A 23,574-nucleotide genomic window follows, 5' to 3' on the forward strand; every position below is an offset into this window, starting at 1 on the left:
TATTTGGGGTGATCAACCCCCCTACCCGTTTTGTGGTGTAACAGAGTCCATGCCGCTCCTATAGCTGGGGACTGGGAAACCTTGTTATTCCTTTTTATATATCCAGGCAACCAGTGGTATGCCTTCTCCCGACGCATTTCCTTGTGGCCAAAATTCTTCAGGGGAGATCAGGCCATTTAGCCTCTTCAATATGAGGCTTCGTTTGCGTTGGAGTCATGAAAAGAGTGAATCTTATGAAATGGCAGAGATTCCTAACTGCATCAGTTCCACGATGCTGGGATGTGTGCCTGTCTTGGCGTGTAACGTCCTCCCTAGCGTGTGTTATGAAACATCTATTTAACGAAGAAATTCCTCCCTAACGAGACACAACCCCAGTGACGTATCTGGAGGTGTGTTAGACGGTAGGAGCTGATATGGTGTCGAGCGCAGAGACCCTCCCAGAGGGGAGGTGCCGGTATCTACGTCTACAGCGCATGGCTCCTCCCACCAAGTCCGAAAACCAATGGGTACGTGTCTCCTGTCACAGCTGGCAATCCGCTGCATATGCAGCTGAGCCGCCAACCGCATCAAAGCGACGCATGCCAACACGAGGTAAAAACTCCATTGATGTTCAAGTCTGGGAGGGTGTGTCTCCCCCGGTGTTTGCTCAATGCCTGCAAGTAATTCATGCAGACTATTTGTTTTCAAACTTAATAGTCATGAGGTACAAAAGCAGGAATAAAATAAAATACAAAATCACATATAGTATTAAGTCATACCAACATAACTTGTTTTGTACATAAACAGCATCATAATAATTCAATATTAAGCTTATACAAATAGAACATTAAAGTTATGCACACAAGGGAAAGAGAGGAATATGTAAAAGGGGGGGGGGGTGAAACAGGGGATTAGGAAAGGTAGGGAAGGGAAGTACATGTCTCAAGTCCTCATCTCTGGAGGCTAAAAGAATATATTGGTAGCAATAGATGTATATCTAATGTTTCAGTATACACAACACGAGATAGAGTTTGGAATGATACTTGATATACAGTCACCCCCTTACTTGACATAAAATTTTTGTACAAAGAGGACCAAAATAAACAAACATTATCAAGAAGAGTATCTAGTATTATCAAAGTAAACCTGCCAGGGACACCATATACGGAGGAACTTAGCCCTAGTACAACGTTCCAAATGAACAAGATCCTCCATTCTAAAGATTTCCTGAACCTTGAGTTCCCACTGTTCAATTGTGAGAGAAGTGATCTTCCAACACAATGGGATGAGAAGTTTTGCTGCGGCAATCAAAAAAGTTGAACGGTCATTATGTTTAGGTACATAAGAATCTGCAGGTAAACATAAGATAATCGCAGATGGCGAAACTGGAACAGAAGAAGAACAAATAGCGTTTATCTTGTCAATCACTGCCATCCAGTATGTGCGGATCAAAGAACATTCCCACCAAATATGTAGTAAAGATCCCGTGTCCGATTGACATCTCCAACAGGTTGCAGGGATATCAGGGTTGACCATATGCAACCATTCAGGGATTCTATACCAACGGGAAAAAAGTTTATATGAGTTCTCTCTAATTTTAATACATTGGGAGAACCCATGTGAATGATTCAACATGATCTTTACATCATTTTCACTAAAAAAAACCTGGAGATTCTTTTCCCACTCCTTCAAATTTATAACATGACCTTCAGTCTCTAATTGCAACAGGAACTCATATGAGGTAGCCAGTGCCTTCTTTTGGGGGGCAGAGCACTGCAGGCGAGTCTCAAATTGTGTTAAAGAATACAAAGAGGTATATGTGTCAACATATTTAGTACAAATATTCTGAAAGTCGTTTATTTGTAAAAAACAAAAAACCCTCAACATAAGACCCGTCTTTCTAAGTAATAGATTTGTAGATACCTGATCTTCCGCATCAAAAAAAGAAGAGAGAGTGACACCACCTACTCTATCCCAAAAACTTGATTGTGGAGGACGCTTAGGATGAACAAGATAAGGCAAAAGACTTAAGGGCAATAACGGATAATTCTTAGACATAAGGGGAAGGGGATGATGAATCTCCTGCCCAACTCTAAAAATACCTTTCAACAATACACTGGAGCAAGACGTCAGTGGTGAAAAATGTCTTATATTCCATAAAAATTATTTATCTGACAATGGACTAAGGTCCTTCTCTAGTTCATTATATAAAGTATGGGTAAATCTATTAATGAGATCCATCTATTTAGTTGGTTAGCTTACATAATATGTAAGCACATCCGGGACCCCAATACCCCCCAATTTAGGCTTCTGAATAAGATATTTATATTTGAGTCTGGGTCTGCTGTTATTCCACAGGAACTTGGAGAACAGTTTTCTAGTTTTATCGAAGAAGGATCTGGTTAACCAGATGGGTAATGTTTGCAGCAGATACAAAAATGTAGGTACTATAAAAGTCTTAAGCAGGTTCTTACAACCCATGCATGAAAGAAATGGGACTTTAAAACTATGGAGAAGTTTTTGTACTGTGGGGTCAATAAAGGTAGATAGTTGCATTGATATAGTTTAGAGGGATCTTTGGTAAGGTGAATGACTAAATATTTTATGGAAGTAGATGGCCATTGAAAGGGAGAGCGAATCTTAATGAGTTCTATAAGTGCAGCAGGCGCAGACACATTTAGAGCCTCCGACTTCCCAAAGTTAACTTTAAAAATGGATACCGTGCCAAACATTTCAAATAAACTTATTAGATGAGGAATTGAAACAGCTGGATTGGTGGTCAAGACCAAAAGATCATCCGCAAATGCAGCTATTTTATGGGTATATGAACCCACCGTCAATCCTTCTATCATGGGATCTTGCCGAATCTTTTGTAGAAGAGCCTCTATAACTAGTACAAATAAAGAAGGGGAGAGGGGGCAGCCCTGCCTAGTACCATTATATATATATTAAAAGTAATTTGAGAGCGTTCCGTTTACCTTAATCTTAGCACTGGGAGACTTCGTGAGGGAGAAAATGGCCCCAATAAACGTCTGAGGAAACCCAAATTTCCGTAATGTGGCTTCAAGAAATGGCCAACTGACCCTGTCAAATGCCTTCTTGGCATCTGTACCGAGAAGAACCAATAGAATGTTCTTAGACTTGGCAAATTCAATAAGTCTAATGACCTGGCATGTGTTATCTTTACCCTGTCTGTTCTTAAAAAGCCTGTTTAGTCACCCCCAATCAACCCAGGCAGTATATGTCTGAGTCTAGAAGCAAGTGCCTTGCCCCACCACTTAATGTCAGTGTTAAGCAGGGATATCGGCCTATAACTACCACATAGAGTGGAATCTTTCCCCTCTTTGGGCAAAATCGATATATGCACTTCAAGGGACTGTTTAGGAAGTAAGCAGTTGGTAAATAAGGAGTTACACATGGCAGTGAAGTGTGGGAATAGTATAGATTTAAAAGATTTATAATATCCAATTGGGAAACCATCGGGACCAGGGCTTTTCCCCGAAGGGATAGTAGAGAGCACTTTCTCCATTTCCATTTCGGACTCCGAGAATGGGCGCAGCAGCATCTCTATGCCCTCGCCAACTAATGTTGGTAGGTCGATAGAGTTTAGAAATGAGGTCATATGCTCTGTGTCTGGAGTATTACTCAAACCATTGGTGGCTTGATCTTTAATATTATAAAGATCCTGATAAAATGCCTGAAAGGCATCTGCTATGTGGTTAGTATCTGTAACCAAGCTCCCTCCAGAAGTCTTTATCTCAGAGATAAAGGTATGTCCACGGTGTTTACGTATCAGGGCGGACATCATCTTATTACCTCTATCACCATGTGCATATTGTTTAAACTTCAAAATTTTAAGCATTTTAGCCGAATGAACATTTAGAACATCTTTAACTTTATCCCGGAGATCAGACAATTCCTTCAAAGAAGCAGCCTTAGTCTTCTTATGTGTCCCCTCTAGGAGAGAAATCTGGGCAGACAAAGAATCTAGAGTTTTGGTCCTCTGTTTTTTCACATAGGAACCTAAGGAAATTAGTTCTCCAATAATAACTGACTTATGTGCCTCCCACAGAATAGGCGCTGATATAGAGTCAGAAGCATTGTGAAGAAAATACTGACACAAATGATTCTCAACAATATGCACGTTAGAAGTATCAGCAATAAGGGTATTGTTAAGCCTCCAGCTCCAATCTCTCTTTCGAATATCTACCAATCTCATAGTTAAAGATACAGGAGCATGGTGTGAGAGCACAATATTTACAATATCCACAAATTGCACCCAAGGAGTACATCTCTTTGAAAGAAAATATAATCCAGTCTATGGTACGTTTCATGTGTGGGAGAAAAATATGTATAATCTTTATCCGTGGGGTGAAATAGTCTCCACATGTCCACTAAATTTAGAGAGTGCAAGATCTTATTCCGTTTAGACAATTTACGAAAAGACGCATGTTGAGAACCAATTGTATCTAGCATAGGGTTCAAAGGAAGATTAAAATCTCCACCAACCACTAAAACCCCTTCAGCAAAATCCCATAGCAAGAGCAGAGTCTGTACGATCCAGGAAGTTTGATTCAAATTAGGTTACAGTGTAAACGTATCCACCTATTCTCCCCTTCACAAATAAGTACCTGCCGTCATCATACTTCATTTCTGTCATAAGTGTAAAAGATACTCGCTTATTAAAGGCAATGCTCACCCCTCTAGCTGCTGCATGATAAGTACTGTGGAACCATAAGGCAAATTCACCAATGGGGAGTGGGGGTATTTTATCATGTTTAAAATGTGTCTCCTGAAAAAGGGCTATACTCGCTGCGTTCTTTTTTAACAAACAAAGCACTTTACTACGCTTCTGCGACACATTCAAACCCTGCACATTATGCAAAACTATCTTAAGTGTAGCCATGGTAGAAAATTGTCACAAGGCTCCATATATAGAAATACAGCCATTATTAATACTAGCAGTGACATCTCGTAGGAAAGTGAGACAGAGGGATATAAAAATTAACAAATCAAAATTCATGTTACTTTCCGTAGTCCCCCAAACATGGAGCCCACGGATTCAACACAAAATAACATAAACAAGCAAATAATATAGAAACGTAACTCCTTCAAGATATGAAGAAGTGGGGAGATCTGTAGTAGAAAAATGAGGTTGACCCAGAGCGTGACAACCTAGATCAAGCCCAAAAAATGAACTAATACATTCTGAAAATAGGCAGCAGGAGTGCCATACAATTCAAGGAGAAGAGTAGCAAAACATATAATGACCATAAGTGCAATATGAGGCAGTCAGTTATACATGAAGATGCAGCGACACCTCAACGCAAGGCAGACGTGTCCCGATTCTTGTAAGAAGATCTTTTACTGCTTGGTGAACGATAGTGGGAAACCTCAGATCACGTTTCAGGTACAGGCAGAGCAGGAAAGCCAGATAGCTGAGATAAAGGGAGCCATGATGGGATGACAAATGGGCTTATACCCAGTAGATCCCAGGCAGAGTCCAAGTCCTCCGGTCTCCTAATGACAGTGTGCTTCTTATTCTTCGCTATAGACAAGCCAAATGGAAATAACCACCGAAACGGGATGTTGTTAGCTCTTAGTACGTCCAACAAAGGTTTTAGGGTGCGTCGTTTAGCCAAAGTGGAGGCCGCTAAATCTTGGAAGAAAATAATGGTAGAACCTTCATATTTAAGTTCAGTAGATGCTCTAGCCGCCTTCAGAATTGCCGCAGCATCATTAAAGCATAACAAGCCACAAATAACGTCTCTAGGGGGATCATTGGAGCGCGGTTTTGCTCGTAACGCCCTATGAATCCGTTCAATCTTGATAAGCGCTGCAGCCTCTGTCCCCAAAAGGGATCCAAAGATCTCAAGGGCCACTTTAGGTAAAACATCATATGCAATATTTTCAGGTAATCCCCGTATTCTAACATTTTTGCGGCAACTCCGATTCTCCCGATCTTCAGTTTGCAATAGTGCCATCTTAATGTGATCTTGTTGCACATGGAGAGATTCATGCACTGCAGACCCAAATGTAAACACAGCATTGTGTGCAGTTTCCAGCGTTTCCACCCTTTCACCAATGTGACGTAAATCCGCTTTTATGTCTGCAAGGTCTTTAGCAATAGGGCCCAGAGCTTTATACAGAATGCTCCGTATGAAATCCCTAGAAACAGGGGGAATGTCCAACTCACCCCCTGCATCAGAGCGGTCTCCCATGCTCTCCTCATTCGAGTCGTCATCAGCCGCCGTCTTGGAAGCACCCGACAGGACTTTGTCCAGCCGTTTGCGGAGGAATTTATCCAAATCCGCCTGAGTTTTCCCAACTTCTGGCGTGGCAGAAGGCTCCCTGCTCTTCTCCTTAGTAGTTTTCCCCATTTTGAAGCGGATTATCCTGCTGTTTCAGGCAGGCTTGATCAGGTCATGCGAGGAGCTCTGAACTATGCCGCCGTTCTCGCTCGCAGTCAAGCTCTGCCCCCTTCATGGAGACTATTTCTCCGAGGTTAAGAGACTACACCAAAATAACCCATTATATGATTATCTCTTTGTTTTTCATGTTAATGGGTCTTATTAGCTAGTTTTGTTACATTGAATATTTTTGGCAATAACCACCCATCGTATGTTATTGTATAGATGGTTATAAACTCTATATGCAAACATATAATATATTTAAATTGTAGATTTTTTGGCAAAAGGAGGTAAACAATTGGCCTAAGGGATAATGGTTTTATTTATGACCCTTATATTATATATAGACTTATAACTTATTGTACATCGGTTAAGGTTTTGGACACAAAAGTTGAATATAGGTCTCGTAGATAGTAATTAAAATTTTTATGGTCCTTTCATACATAGAATTTAGAAAACTAGTGAACTTGGGTTATTTAGGAAGGCTTATTCTCATAAAGGAATTTATATGAAACAACAAAAATTTAGTTGCTCATTTAATCTGTGGGGTACAGAGGAGCCCATTTTAAATATCCACCTGGACTCCCTTTGGAGAACCACTGTATCTATATCTCCTCCCCTTGTTCATGGATGGATGGATGGATGGATGGACAGATAAGTTCAATAGCTGTAAATTTGAGGCATTTTGCAACTCCCCCATGTTTTAAATGTACATGTCTGGCCACTGGTTTATCCCTATCATTCGCGATGTCCCCTAAATGTTCCAAGACCCTCTTTCTCCATTCTCTGGTGGTCTTGCATATATAATATATAGGACAACTACATGTAATTTTGTACATTACGTTTTTAGAGCTACAATTAATAAAGTCCCTAAATTTGTACGTTTTGCCAGTGTGTGAACTCGTGAATTCTTTCGTGTTTTGTATTGCAATACAGGCTTTGCAATGTCCGCATTTATAACACTAAGGCTCGGTTCACACGACCTATTTTCAGGCGTAAACGAGGCGTATTATGCTTCAATTTACGCCTGAAAATACGGCTCCAATACGTCGGCAAACATCTGCCCATTCATTTGAAAGGGTTTGCCGACGTACTGTGCCGACGACCTGTCATTTTACGCGTCGCTGTCAAAAGACGACGCGTAAAATGACTGCCTCGTCAAAGAAGTGCAGGACACTTCTTTGGACGTAATTTGAGCCGTTTTTCATTGAATCCAATGAAGAACAGCTCCAAATTACGGCCGTCAAAGACGCCTCGCAAAATGCGAGTACGAGCAATTACGTCTGAAATGATGGAGCTGTTTTCTCCTGAAAACAGCTCCGTCATTTCAGCCGTAATGGTCGTTATCGTGTGCACATACCCTTATTGATTTTGCCATGGTCCACGCAACAGAAACCTTTTTGGGAATTCATTAGATGGCTATGTGTGACCCTGTCTCCAATGCTCCTTCCTCGTCTGTATGTGACCTGTGCCCAAGGGGCTATAGCTTCTCTCAAATCTGGGTCCATTTGTAGGAAACCCCAATGTTTATTTAATATCCCTTTGATAATTTTGTTGGATCTATCGAAAATGCCAATTAACCGTATGGGTTGTTTAGATTCTTCTGTTTTTAATGTAATTCTTCCCGTTTCTTTTGTTTTGCATGTTGATAAGCCTGTTTTAGAGTCTTCAACAGGTAACCTCTCTCAAGGAATCGGCTTTTGAGATCTCTCGCCTGTTCCCTAAATTCTTGTTCATTAGAGCAGTTGCGTCTTAGTCTGAGGTATTGCCTCTTCGGTATACCCCTTTTCAATGGTACAGGATGATGACTTTCCCATCTCAACAGGCGATTGGTAGAGGTTGGTTTTCTATATATACAGTGGTTTTCAAACCTCCTTTGTCATTCTTGGAGATGTATAAATCCAAGAAAGGTAAACATTCAATGTTAGATTCAGATGTAAATCTTAAACCAATGATGTTTTTGTTGAGTGCATCTGCATAATTTGCTAATTCTCTTTCTGGTTTCCCCCATAGAACTAACACGTCATCTATGTAACGTGCCCACATTAAAATCTGAAGGTTTAGAAATTGGCGTTCATCTGTGAATACCATGGTTTCTTCCCACCAACCCATGCTAGGGAGGACGTTACACGCCGAGACAGGCGAACATCCCAGCATTGTGAAACTGATGAAGTTAGGAATCTCTGCCATTGCATAAGATTCACTCTTTTCATGACTCCTCCGCAAATTGGCATTTAATAGACGCACAGAATGTTATTTTCCCCTTGCATTAGGGAGTATATCTTTATTTTAAAAGATTGTCTTTTGTGCATTTGCTTGCACACTTTCAAAAAATAATGAGTAAAAGTTATATTTTATCAAACTTTATCAAATTTTATCAAACTCTATTTCTACTCCAGTGATTGGTTGAATAGGTGAAATGCTGGTGACAGGTTCCCTTTAATGAGCAAGCAGTTTTTTTAGTTTTTCCATCGTCACACATTCAAAGAGCTATAACGTTTTTATTTTCACATAGACATGGCTGTATGAGGACTTGTTTTTTGCGGGATGAGTTGTATTTTTGAATGCCACTGTCTTGGGGTATGTAGAATTTTTTTTATTAACTTTTATTAACTTTTTTTTGGGGGGGGGGGGGGGGGGGAGATATAAAAAAAAAAACCAGCAATCTAGTCATTGATCTATGCATTTTACATTTACGCCATTTACCGTGCGGCAATAATATCATGCTACCTTCATTCTATGGGTCGGTATGATTACGGCGATATGTATAGTTTTTTTTATGTTTTACTACTTTTGCACAATAAAAACACTTTTGAATTAAAATTATTTTATTTTGCATCGTTGCTTTCCAAGAGCCATAACTTTTTGATTTTTTCGTCAATGTCGCTATATGAGGGCTTGTGGGAAAATAATGGTTTTATTTTTTTTATGTGTACCTTTTATTAATTTTTATTTCACATTAATTATTTTTTCAGTTCCACTAGGGCACTTCACTATGCGATCTTCAGATCGCAGATATAATGCTTTGGTATGCTTTGTATACCAAAGCATTATTGCCTGTCAGTGTAAAACGGACAGGCAATCTATTAGGGCGTGCCTCTGGCACGGCCTAATAGACATGTAGTCTGGGCAGTCCTGGGGGCCTTTGTTAGGACCCCGGCTGCCATGGCACCCCATCGGATGCCTGCAATTGCATTTGCGGGCCGCCGATGGGTGACAGAAGGAGCTCCCTCCCTCTGTAAACAACTCAAATGCAGAGGTCGCTGATGACTGATGACTTCGAACGCTACTGTTGGAGCAGGAGCCCGGCTGTAATCCGACAATCGAGCACCCGCTCCAGCCTGCACGGGACACCCGTGCAGGACGTTGATTAGGCCGTCGTGAAAGGTGACGGCCTAGAATAAAGACCCTTAATAATCGCCGTGAAAAGTAGTTAAAGGATAATTGAAATAATGTTTATATACGAGGTTGTTAAATTTCCACTCCAGACTAATGGGAGGTTGGCAAATTTCCACTCCAGACTAATGGCTACAACGGGGATAGACACACTATGACTGTAGCTAGGCAATCAGGACTTCCATTGACATCAATTGAAAAGATGCCGAGAAGTTAATTTTCTAGGGCCTGGGATTTCTGAGGCACTGGACTACAATAAATAGAATCACTGCCATTTAAAAAAACTATTGTTTTTTGAGAGGTGAATGGAAAAAAATGGTCATTGTATTTTGCAACTTTTTTCGCTGCTTCCCATGCGGTATAAAGAACTTTTTTCTATGGGTGTTATTTTTTAGTGCCTTTGCACAATAAAAGTAATTTTTGTGTTGTTGTATTCCAAAAGTTATAACATTTTTTCGTTGACAAAGCTGTATAATAGCTTGTTTTTTTTTTGTGGGAGGAGTTTTTATTAGTACCATTAGAGGGTACAAATGATTTTTTTATTTTTTTTAATCAGTTCAAACAAATAACCACATCATTACAGGTCATTATGTAATCAACCAAATTAATACATCAGTACTTTGCAAACCCAAGAATGTATTACCCTCATAACAATTCTCCCTACCCCCAACTCCCCCCCCCCCCAGCCTTCATTTTACAAATGATTTATTGATTAACTTTTATACATTTCTTGGGGGAAAAAAAAAGAAAATGCGCAAAAGTTTTTGTTTTTTTTAATGCCGTGCAATATAAATAAATTTAACCAGTGGATGGCAGTGCTCTATATATTTTTTTATTATTTACTATTTTAACAATAAAATATTTTGTAATCAAAAACTGTTTTTATTTATTTATTTATACAGGGGAATTTTTTATTTTTTAAATCAACTTGATCAAACTCAATATTGTATTTTTTCATTAGTCCCAGTAGAGGACTTAAAAGGGGTTGTCCACTATCAGACAACTGATGACTTATCCACCGGATAGGTCATCAGTATATGATCGGTGGGGGTCCCCCACGTCTCTGGCTGTCTTCGGGCACTGGACGTCCATGCCGGAAGCAGATAGCTCAGGCCACTAAAGAGCGGCCGAGCTGCAGCTCTGATCCTTTTTAAGTGAATAGGAGCAGAGCTGTAGTTCAGCAGCACGGCCCGCAATGCAATTTATGCAGACAACTGCTTTAGCCTTCCGTACATTGCATACTGTGCGATGACATTCAGTGCCCACAGGCAGCCAAAGCAACTGATCGGTGCGGGGTCCGGGTGTCGGACCCGCACCGATGATATACTGATGACCTATCCAGTGAATAGGTCATCAGTGGGCAACCCCTTTAAAGGGGATGGCCAGGATAAAATATTATTTTCTAAAAAGTGTCCCCCAGCCTTGGTTTGCCTTCCCTAAAACCCCTACATACCTTCTAACCCGCTTCTGTTTGAGCTCAATCATCACTGCTGCTTTTCCTGATGTGCATGTCCAGGGGCGTAACTAGGAAAGACTGGGCCCCATAGCAAACTTTTGACTGGGGCCCCCCCTCCTCTGGGTATCACACAACCCCCCCTTGTAGATAGTGCCTCCCTATAGATTCCACCACACAGCGCCCCCCTATAGATAGCACCATACACAGCCCCCTGTAGATAATGCCATACAGATCCCCCGGTAGAGAACGCCATACAGACCCCCCTGTAGATAACGCCATATAGTTCCCCCCCCCAAAAAAAACGGCCTATAGTTTGTCCTACAAAAGACATGCATCCCCTATCCACAGGATAGGGGATACATGTGTGATCGCTAGCAGTGATAAGGAGAACAGGGGACCGAAAGTCCCCCGAAGTTCTCCATGACAAACCTCCCGCTTCCGGCGTCTGCGCAGTTCAATAAAAATGAAAGGAGCGCTGGTCACGCATGCGCACAAGTGTCAAGTCAAGTAATTTCTATGGAGCTGCAGACAGACCCCGGAAGTTCGAGGTTTGTCATGGAGAACTACAGGGGACTTTCGGTCCCCCGTTCTCCTTATCGCTGGGCGTCCCAGCAATCACACATGTATGCCCTATCCTGTGGATAGGGGATGCATGTCTTTTGTAGGAACAACCCCTTCAGTGGCGTCGCTCTGTAGCAGCCATAGCAGCTGCTAGCGGAGCCTCCGGCCATGGGGGTAGCCGTGCCGGCGGGTGGCACTGGCCCCCTCATGCTGCGGGCCCCGTAGCAGCTGCTACGGCTGCTATAGCGGTAGTTACGCCACTGTGTAAGTCCCTAGCTTCTGGTCCTGGATGTTTCCTGGTTTGTAGCCCACCATACCCATGATCCCCTGCTGTAGATGAGAAGACAGCTTACAGTCCCACCCCCCTTTCTCCCTCCACAGCATCCCGGACAACTCTGTACATACTGCCACGCCCCTCTGTGTTCATCTGGTCCCACCTCGCTCTAATTACAGGCACCTAGCTCCCTCCCTGTACATGGTCACAAACACCCCCTAGTAATCATCATTCTCCTCTGCGTCTCCATTTATTCCTGCTCTAATTAGTCACCCAGTTCCCTCACTGCACACTGTCACAAACAATCATCATGCTTCTCTTTGTCTCCATCTATCCCTGCACTAGTCACCCAGTTCCCTCACTGCACACTGTCACAAACACCAAATAATAATCATCATTCTCCTCTGCGTCTCCATTTATTCCTGCTTTAATTACAGTCACCCAGTTCCCTCACTGCACACTGTCACAAACAATCATCATGCTTCTCTTTGTCTCCATCTATCCCTGCTCTAGTCACCCAGTTCCCTCACTGCACACTGTCAAAAACACCAAATAATAATCATCATGCTCCTCTGTGTCTCCATCTATCCCTGCTCAAATTACAGGCACCCATCTCCTTCCCCCACCCCCTTACACAGCATAATAGATGTAAGTCTGCCCATTCCACCTATGTGAGACATCTTGGTACACACAATCCAGACAGCACATCTTCCTCACCTGCAGCTGGATCTGTGGCAAGAGATCCTGTATTAGGGTATGTTCACACGAGGGCGTCCGTAACGGCTGAAATTACGGGGATGTTTCAGCCTGAAAACATCCCCGTAATTTCAGCCGTAACGGCATGTGCAGGCGCTTGAACGCCGCGTCCATTACGGACGTAAGTGGCGCTGCTATTCATTGAAGTCAATGAATAACGGCTCCAATTACGGCCAAAGTGACAGGTCACTTCTTTGACGCGGGCGTCTATTTACGCGCCATCTTTTGACAGCGGCACGTAAATTACGCCTCGTGTGAACAGACAAACGTCTGCCCATTGCTTTCAATGGGCAGATGTTTGTCAGCGCTATTGAGGCGCTATTTTCGGACGTAATTCGGGGCAAAAACGCCCGATTTACGTCCGTAAATAGGCCGTGTGAACATACCCTTACAGTGAAGTACACACCAAACACTACTCCACACAATGGTAGGAACACTTTTTTTTACATCTTTTACCATAAATGTATGTAGGCTTCTATGTCTCCATACCTTCCAACCTTCAAGTATCGCAAAGAGAGACAACCGATATGGCAAGCGTAGAATGGCAATTTTTTCCTTTTAAGCCACGCCTTTAACCCCGCCCATACTCACCCGGTTCAGCACACACAGTATCATGCTCCCATAGTGCCTCCCTACAGTATAATGCCCCTATAGAACCCCCCACACAGTATAATGCCCTACAGCTACCCCCACACAAGTGTAATGCCCCATAGTGCCTCCCACACAGTATAATGCCAAATAGCTGCCCCACGTATTATAATGCCCTCTAGCTACCCCATACAGTATAATGCCTCCATAGCTGACCCCATGCAGTATAATGCCCACAGATGCCCCTATACAGTATAATGCCCACACAGATGCCACCATACAGTATAATGCCCACACAGATGCCACCATACAGTATAATGCGCCCATAGCTGCCTCCATACAGTATAATGCCCCCATAGCTGCCCCATACAATATAACGGCCCCCGCAGCTGCGCCATACAGTATAATGCCCCTTTAGCCACGCCTAGTGCCATTGCCTACGTAGATAGTGCCACAGGGCCCATGTATAGTGCCACACACAGTGCCCATGTACATAGTGCCACAGTATCCCCTGTAGAGTGCCCATATAGTGCCACAGTGCCCATGTAGATAGTGTCACACCCTCCTTGAAGTTAGCGCGACACCCCTATTGATAGTGCTACCCCCCTCTGTAGATGGCGCCATTGGGGCTCCCTCTAGTAGTGGAATCCCCAGCCAGAGCATCGGCCATGCTGTGGCTGGGCATTCCACTCCAAGAGGAGCCCCTGACGTCACTGACCTATATGGATAGGGACGCCAGGGGCTTCTCCAGGAGCAGAATCCCCGGCCAGAGCGTCGCCAACGCTCTTGCCGGGGATTCCACTCCTGGAGGAGCCACTGATGTCACTGTCCATATATGAACAGTGACATCAGAGGTTCACTCTTGGAGCGGTATCCCCGGCCAGAGCATCAGCAACTCTCTCGTGGGGATTCCACTCCAGGAGTAGCATATATGGACAGTCACCCCATATATGGATAGTGACGTCAAGGGTTCTCCCAAGCAAGGGGAGTCGGAGTCCAGGACGCAGCAAGAGGAGGAGGCGGGTACGCCGCGAGAGGAGAGGGCGTGGGTGGCGCAAGAAGAGGAGGACAGGCAGTGGGACCAGAGGCAGAGCTCTGAAGAGCTCAGTGAACATCCGCGCAGCCCACTGCCTGTACACGTAATTGATGAAGAGCCGTGCCTTGGCTCAGCCAGAAGTGCAGGCTGGGGTCAGGCACGGAACATAAAGGAAGTTAAGAATTTACAGCAGGTGCAGTCACGTGATTTAAGAACACAGAAATGCTGGCACTTTGAAACAAATAGTATACTACAAAATTATTTGTAAATGGCAAATTAAGTCAAAATAAAAATAAAAATTATTCCTGGCCAACCCCTTTAAGTTGCAATCAGTTGATTGTTTGTATAAGGGTATGGTCACACGCATGTTTGAGGCATAAAAATACGCGGTTGATTTCAACGGAAAACAGCCTCTGAATCCAGGCATTTTTAATCTGAATTTGGAGCGGGTTTTGGTGTTTACAAGCGTATTTTGAGACGTTTTTTTGTAGAGTCAATGGAAAATCAGCTCCATTTAGGGTTTAGGGGGCCCTATTCTAGAGATAAGTGTGGGTCCCAGAGGTAGGACCTGCATCTATCGGACATTTATGGCATATCCTGTGGATATGCCATAAATGTCCAAGATGGGAAAACCCCTTTAAAGGCTATGTAAACCTATGATGGGCATTTTTTTTTTTTAATAAATATGTTAGTGTGCTTGGTGTAACTTTTTAATTAGTCTTTATTAAAAAATAGTTTTACTTTTTTTTTTTTAGATAAAGCTGCTCTGTATTCTGTATACAGAGTAGCTGTATGTAGTGCTAAATTCTGTTCCTGTCAGGTCCGCGGGACTGACTGGTTCAGTGAAAGGCGGGTCGCAGAACCCACCTGTAAGCTATTAAGTTCATAACTTAGATGTGATCGATTACAGGTGGATCCTGCGTGTCAGAGACACGTAGAACTCGCTGTCACTGAACCCATCAAGTACTTTTCTCCAGATATACAGTACTGTGCAAAAGTTTTAGGCAGTTGTGGAAAAATGCTGCAAAGTAAGAATGCTTTCAAAAATAGAAGTGTTAATAGTTTATATTTTTCATCAATTAACAAAATACAAAGTGAATGAACAGAAGAGAAATGTAAATCAAATCAATATTTGGTGTGACCATCCTTTGCCTTCAAGACAGTATCAATTCTTCTAGGTAGACTTGTACAAAGTCATTGATCTTGTAGGATTATAGTCAAGTATATATTTAACCAATTATACCAAACAGGTGATAATGATCATCATTTTCACATGTAGGTTGAAACAGAGTCATTAACTGTAACAGAAACAGCTGTGGAGGAGGCTTAAAACTGGGTGAGTAACATCCAAACTCTGCTACAAAGGTGAGGTTGTGGGAGACAGTTTCATGCCACAGGTTTACCATGGCAAGACTGAGCACAGTAACAAGACTTAAAGAGGCTCTGTCACCAGATTTTGCAACCCCTATCTGCTATTGCAGCAGATAGGCGCTGCAATGTAGATTACAGTAACGTTTTTATTTTTAAAAAACGAGACTTTTGGCCAAGTTATGACCATTTTTGTAGTTATGCAAATGAGGCTTGCAAAAGTCCAAGTGGGTGTGTTTAAAAGTAAAAGTCTAAGTGGGCGTGTATTATGTGCGTACATCGGGGCGTTTTTAATACTTTTATTAGCTGGGCGCTCTGACGAGAAGTATCATCCACTTCTCTTCAGAACGCCCAGCTTCTGCCAGATCATGCTGTGACGTCACTCACAGGTCCTGCATCGTGTCAGACGAGCGAGGACACATCGGCACCAGAGGCTACAGATGATTCTGCAGCAGCATCGGCGTTAGCAGGTAAGTCGATGTAGCTACTTACCTGCAAACGCTGATGCTGCTGCAGAATCAACTGTAGCCTCTGGTGCCGATGTGTCCGACACGATGCAGGACCTGTGAGTGACGTCACAGATCTGCACTGCCAGAAGCTGGGCGTTCTGAAGAGAAGTGGATGATTCTTCTCATCAGAACGCCCAGCTAGTAAAAGTATTAAAAACGCCCCGATGTACGCACATAATACACGCCCACTTGGACTTTTACTTTTAAACACACCCACTTGGAATTTTGCAAGCCTCATTTGCATAACTACAAAAATGGTCATAACTTGGCCAAAAATGCTCGTTTTTTAAAAATAAAAACGTTACTGTAATCTACATTGCAGCGCCTATCTGCTGCAATAGCAGATAGGGGTTGCAAAATCTGGTGACAGAGCCTCTTTAAGGTAGTTACACTGCATCAGCAAGGTCTCTCCCAGGGAGAGATTTCAAAGTAGACTGGGGTTTCAAGATGTGCTGTTTAAGCTCTTTTGAAGAAGCACAAAGAAATGGACAATGTTGGGGATTTTAGATGCAGTGGTCGACCAAGGAAACAGTGCACCACATCAAAGCACATCATGCTTACTTCCCTTCGAAATCGGAATGTGTCCAGGAGTGCCATCAACTCAGAACTGGCAGAAACCAGTGGGACCCAGGTACTCTCATCTACTGTTCAGAGAAGTCTGGCCAGAAGTAGTCTTCATGGAGGAATTATGGCCAAAAAGCCATAACTTTGACATGGAAACAAGGCCAAGCGACTCAACTATGCACGAAAACATAGGAACTGGGGTGCAGAAAAATGGCAGCAGGTGCTCTAGACTGATGAGTCAAAATGTGAAATATTTGGCTGTAACAGAAGGCAGTTTGTTCGCTGAAGGGCTGGAGAGCAGTACAATAATGAGTGTTTGCAGGCAACTGTGAAGAATGGTGGAGGTGTCTTGCATTTCAACAAATTGCGTTGGGAATTTGTTCAGTATTAATGGTGTCCTCAATGCAGGGAAATACTTATCCATCATACAATACAATCAGGGAGGCATCTGATTGGCTCCAAATGTATTCTGCAGCAGGACAACGACCCAAAACATACAGCCAATGTCATTAAGAACTATCTTCGGCGTAAAGAAGAACAAGGAGCCCTGGAAGTCATGATATGGTCCCCACAGAGCCCTGATCTCAACATCATCGTGTCTGTCCGGGATTACATGAAAAGATAAAAGGATTTGAGGAAGCCTGTGGTTAGTTTCCCAAGATGTTTGGAACAACCTCCCTGACGAGTTCATTCAAAAACGTTGTACTTAGGAATCTAAATCAAATCAATATTTAGTTTGACCACCCTTTGCCTTCAAAACAGCATCAATTCTTCTCTTCTGTTCATTCACTTCGTATTTTGTTAATTGATATAAAAAACTATTAACACTTCTATTAATTAAAGTAGTCTTACTTTGCCGCATTTTTCTACAACTGCCTAAAACTTTTGCACGGTACTGTACATTAGGAATTATATATAATTTCACGTAATGATTGTTTGGTCTGATCTTACCTTCACATCAACTCCTGGAATATAAAAGATTGTGGTTTCAGAGTCACTTGTTTTAGTTTGTAGAGATGATGGCACTTTCTTTCCAGCGAGCAAATGAGTCGTAGATGCATAATTGTTTTGAAACTTTTTCTTTTTAGATGGAGAGTCTTGATCGAGACTTCGGGAGCTTCGGTCATAGCTCCTGCACAAAAAGTGAACAATATGCCCTCTGTAAATGCTAATGCAAACACGAAAATCAAACCATACAGTAATCTCCTGAAGCTGTAATGGAAGACTGAAAATACATCTGCAAATATCTGGACAATTATGGCTTGCCAGGAATATCATTTAATCAGTGATTTATGGCTGGTCATTGAGAAGCAAGATAAATCAATAGCATCAGGGTGCACACTGCTTTGAAATAATTTGTAAGAATACGTATTTACAGCAGAGATATTTAACAACTGTGTGATTGCGTGTTGTAAGATGACAATATTTTTTAAAGAGACTCTCACCACATTATAAGTGCCCTATCTCCTACATAAGGAGGTCGGCGCTGTAATGTAAGTGACAGTAATGCTTTATATTTAGAAAAACGATCTATTTTAATCCACTTTATGAGCGATTTTTAGCTTTATGCTAATGAGTTTTCTCAATGCCCAAGTGGGCGTGTTTTCACTTTAGACCAAGTGGGCATTGTACAGAGGAGTGTATGACGCTGACCAATCAGCGTCATACACTTCTCTCCATTCATTTACACTGCACTAGCGATATAGTTATATCGCTATGTGCAGCCACATACACTAACATTACTGCAGTGTCCTGATAATGAACAGACATCACTACCAGCCAGGACGTGATGTTTATTCAGAATCCTGACCACTTCTGAATCTTTTCTGTGAGATTCCATCAAGGCAAACGTAATCTCATTTGAAATGACAGGTTACATCGTAATCTCGCGAGATTATGTTTGCCTTGCTGTAAATCTCACAGAGACGCTACAGACGTGTCAGGATTCTGAATACACATCACGTCCTGACTGGTAGTGATGTATATTCATTATAAGGACACTGCAGTAATGTTAGTGTTTGTGTATGTGGCTGCACATAGCGATATAACTATATCGCTAGTGCAGTGTAAATGAATGGAGAGAAGTGTATGACGCTGATTGGTCAGCGTCATACACTCCTCTGTACAATGCCCACTTGGTCTAAAGTGAAAACACGCCCACTTGGGCATTGAGAAAACTCATTAGCATAAAGCTAAAAATCGCTCATAAAGTGTATGGGAGAACAGCTAGAAAATGCGGGCGTCCGACCGTGCCCGCAATCAGGCACGGCTGTGTGCATGGGGCCTAAGGTAGGAGAAATATGCACTCTTGATGCACTCTCAGAAATATGCACTCTCAAAAATAAATCCGTTTGACCATATTTATGAACCCTGGGAAACAGTTAGTAGCTCTTAAAATAGGACCAGGATGAGGCCTATCACAAGCCATGTGAGGATTAACCATTATTTGCTTCAATCAATTGTGCTTTCTACCTTTCCCCATGTGTCAACCTTTTTTGTCTGTTCGTCCGCGTCTTTGTTTTTATGTCTTTTCTCTTGCTTTCTCTTGTTATTTTTACTTGACACACCAATGCGTTGCTACTAGATTCTGTTGCTCTAATTGATATTGCAAGAAGCTCTGTTCTCTTCAACTTACTGTATACAACAGATTATATGCTGTACAGAATGTTTTTTTTTGTACTATCGCAAGAATCTATGGCTTGGATGTATGTTTTACCAGGTTCTGTTTGTTTGTTTGTTTCTTTGAAGATTTCAATAAAGCAGTTGAAACAAACTAGGACAAAATGAGCACCCTCATTATCATTAGAGGGAGGGGATTTAATGACAGATGACACCTTTCTATTGTACTGGAGGCCTAGATCACTTCCTGGGGACTGTGATAATCTATGACATTTCTCTGTCAATTGACTTTCATTAATTTCAGCTGCCATAAAGTGCGCACACCCTGCTGTATTGTCTATGCAGGAAAGAAGCATGTACCTTCAATATGCCAACTCACAGGGAAGTATTTAAAAATAAAAAGTAATTAGCTACAACATTCAAAAAAAGGAACAAACATTTTTTTCTACATACTGAAGCTGCTACTGATGAACAAAATTTACCGTCTTAAACTTATATCATCATGATCCGGTTGGAGAGTTGTGGGGTGTAGCACACATTTTCCACAGTCAATTTCCACTCTTATGTCTAGCTCGAAGTCTATGTTCCTCTCGGTGGCAGTACTAGACACGTTTCGGTTGGATGGTGTAGATGGCCAGCGCTCTGTAAAAAGCTGATGGACTGCAGCAAATCCAGAAGCCTTTTTCCTAGTGTTCGGTCTAAGTGGTACAGAAACAGCATGGCATCCTTATTGTATACATTAAACAATTTCTTAACAGTTGCTCTAGAAACATGTCTTAAATATTAATGCTTGAGTCTGGCATAAATATAGTAATAGCAATAAGACTAATAATAATTATTCTATTAATTAATCTTTCTGTATTGTACTGAATCAAGGATACTTACTGAGGTTTCCTGTAAACATACATCTTTTCTCTCTCATGATCTTCCTCTTTATCAGACTCTTCTGATGATGAAGAAGTAGTGTCCTCTCTCTTTTCTTCGGTCTGGAAAGGAATGCCTGGTGAAAACACTTGTGGGGTGTTTGGTGAACTGAACACGGAATGTGAACCATCACTAATGGATGAGTAATGAGATGGACCCTCATTGGAAACTGACAATAGATCACCATCTACCTCCTCTGGAAACTGTGTCAGAGGGAAAAAATATAACGGAACACGTGGCATTATGAGAGAAGTTTTTATATATACACATAGCTTTCTTTTTATGGCATCATGTAAGCAACCATTAGCTAGGGACACAGGAATAAAATTAAAAAGACCAGTAAAGTTCCAAGAGTTTTCCCTTTTAACAAACGCTGATTAGCATATGAATAAGGGAAGAGATGTGGTGAATTATGTGTTATTTCAAAGAAATACATAAGAATGAAAATCCAGCCACCAATAGAAAGTAAACATGTAGCACTGTTGCCATACAATATGAAAGAATAATTAATTAGGATTGCCTGAAAATCAAAGATATATTAGTAATAGGAAATTATTCATGCAGACTCATGCAGAAAACTACAGCAACCTCATTCGCTACCGGTTCATGGATACAGAACAGATTCATGGGGATTCTACTAAAATGACCCAATTATTTAAAGAGGATCTTTACCAGATATTGTAGATCTGTTAGGCCTGATGAGGCTGGTGTACTTACTTTGAAAATCTATGTCAGAATGGCTGTATAATCCTTTCAGAAAGTTTTCCCGCCTGATATTAAAATTAGTATTTTAGGAGTCCAGTTTCTAGCTGGACTCATAAAATGCTAATTTCAATACCAGGCGTGAAAACTTTCAAAAAGGATTATACAACCATTCTGACATAGATTTTCAAAGTAAATACACAAGTCTCATCAGGTCTAACAGATCTTCAGCATTTAATAATGTTCGCAGTTTGTATTGTGAAATCTGTTGACAGATCCTTTTTAACACTGCTGTACAGTGGAGTGTTGGCTAATGAAGTTACCAAAACATATCTCCATTGATCACATTAAAATATAAGCCTTATAATTCCCTTGATTAAATTAATTTTGAGGAGTTCAATGGAATTCAGGAAATGCTCTCATTTGTTTTAGCAAAAAAAGTGCTGTAAAGTCTTAACATAACAGAGATCTTGGGATCACTCTGAATGGACGTATGTGTGAGTAAGTTTACAAACACACACATTCATAAAGCACTGTATGTGGACAATCTGATCACATAGACGTCAAACGATGCAGTTTAGCCATATAAGTGTTGTATGGACATTTGTGGGTAAAAATACACCTATCCAAGACCTCGACTAAAGGTCCTGATAGCAGGAGAATGAAACTTAACATTTCAGTGGTTTTGGTGCTAAAAACATTAAAAGCAATTTCGGAATCCCAGAGAATCCCTATAAGTTTATAGTAAAACGCAATAATATGTTATGGTTTGTTACAAGTTAGTTTTCTCTAAATTGTTCCGGCAGTAAATGAGACCAGTTGCACATTCTGCTTTTGCTTCATGTAACAAAGAGAGAGTAACATTTGGATAAAGCTGAAGTAGATTCACAAGACTTTTATTTACAAATACCTTGAAATACCCTTCCTCCCAAGAATATCGAGACTGACGATTTAATCCTAAAACTGAATTATTCAACTTCAATTTTTGAAAAGAAAAAGAAATAAAATAATGGATTTTAGATAGTAATAATATAAACCAATAGAAACCAAACAGTCACAGCTCTGATGTTTAGATGCAGATCATTCATAGATAAACTAGTTCAGACTAGTGGTGCCGCTGTAAGTATGTCACAAGCTATGCAGTTGCTGAATGGCATTGATATTCAAATTAACAGCAGAGCATGAATAAGATTATTCTGGTTCTCCAAATGCTTAGCGTCCCTCTATTTGCATTCCATAAGACATCGGGCAGGGTGCCTCCTGGGTGGTACAGTTTCCAAGGCTCTTCACAACAAATGTCAGATCAGACAGGATAATTGAATGGGAAGGACATTTTAAATTGAATACAGGACCATTACACAGTCAATATGGCTTAATTCAAAACCTCCACTCTTCAATGAAAAAGCAAAAGTAGTCAGACATAATAATTATGAACCCAAAGAAACCAAATAGCTATCGTACTAACATTCAGAGAGTTCACAGCAATCAAATAAAACTGGATGAACTTGATGATCAGCACTGCTATATAATAGGTGACAATTTTATGACCACATAAAAAAACAAACTACTGAGTAAAACGGTTTACCAGTAAAGAAATATTAAAAGGAGAGTTAACATCCGGAGAGATAACATTGGATAGGCTATCAATATCGGATTGGGGTGTAACTCTCGGCACCCCCACCAATCAGCTGTTTGAAGGGACCGCGGGGCTTGTAGAAGTGCTGCTCCCCTTCATTACTTTCACTGCTCCATACTGTATAACGTTGTTGACACACCTGTACCGTTTTTTTTTTTTACAGTATTACAACTTTCTCCAATTCAAGTGAATGGAATAAGGTTGTTATACTGTGAGCCGCCGCTATCCTGACGATAGGCCATCATTTTTAACCTCTCAGAATTACCCCTTTAATTTCCAAAAATTAGTCTTATATTTATAGGGTTACTAGCCTATAATCTAATGTAGAAACATCACAAATTCAGTATAGGATTATAGGAGAATTAGTTCTAAAACCACAAAAAAACAACAACTGTTGATTACATGAATGATTTAATAATACAGAACGGATACTAAATTGGTGTTATGCCATGTACGCCTAAGTGTTCTACTTACACTGTCCTGAATGTTAAAGGTCACTCTGGGACCAGCAGGAGAAGCAGCTTCAATACGTATTTCAGGAAGTTCTTCACCATCTAACCTTGAACTTTATAAGACAAAAATAAATAAAAGGGGAATGATCACTGTTACATTGAGACTATTTTGGGTAGGTGCATATCCTATAATGTCAAACGGACTATAATGCAATTTCTAAACTTTAGCGCAGGTACCGCAGTGGATCCTAGAGCAATTAATCACTGGTGCTTCATGAGCCTTTATTTCCTTTATAATCCCCTTCCTAGCATTCCAGCTGGTAAATCCACTTTCCTACAATGCT

At 41.3% G+C, this 23,574-nt stretch overlaps 1 protein-coding gene across 7 annotated transcripts in view; it reads right to left on the bottom strand.

Annotated features, from left to right (window-relative positions):
• Positions 1-23,574, bottom strand: part of BLTP1 (bridge-like lipid transfer protein family member 1) — a 381,561-nt gene that overhangs the window by 46,648 nt on the left and 311,339 nt on the right. For 5 of the 7 annotated variants that reach the window (XM_075860492.1, XM_075860489.1, XM_075860491.1 and 2 more), the window contains 5 exons: positions 23,253-23,343; positions 22,053-22,118; positions 20,402-20,643; positions 19,999-20,214; positions 17,849-18,029 (listed from right to left, as the gene is read on the bottom strand). In XM_075860492.1, coding sequence (XP_075716607.1) covers positions 17,849-18,029; positions 19,999-20,214; positions 20,402-20,643; positions 22,053-22,118; positions 23,253-23,343 — 796 coding nt within the window. The remainder of the gene's footprint in view (positions 1-17,848; positions 18,030-19,998; positions 20,215-20,401; positions 20,644-22,052; positions 22,119-23,252; positions 23,344-23,574) is intronic. The other 2 variants (XM_075860493.1, XM_075860490.1) reach the window with 2 other exon arrangements.

The sequence above is a fragment of the Rhinoderma darwinii genome, chromosome 1, assembly GCF_050947455.1.
Source record: "Rhinoderma darwinii isolate aRhiDar2 chromosome 1, aRhiDar2.hap1, whole genome shotgun sequence".
Lineage (NCBI taxonomy): Eukaryota > Metazoa > Chordata > Amphibia > Anura > Rhinodermatidae > Rhinoderma > Rhinoderma darwinii.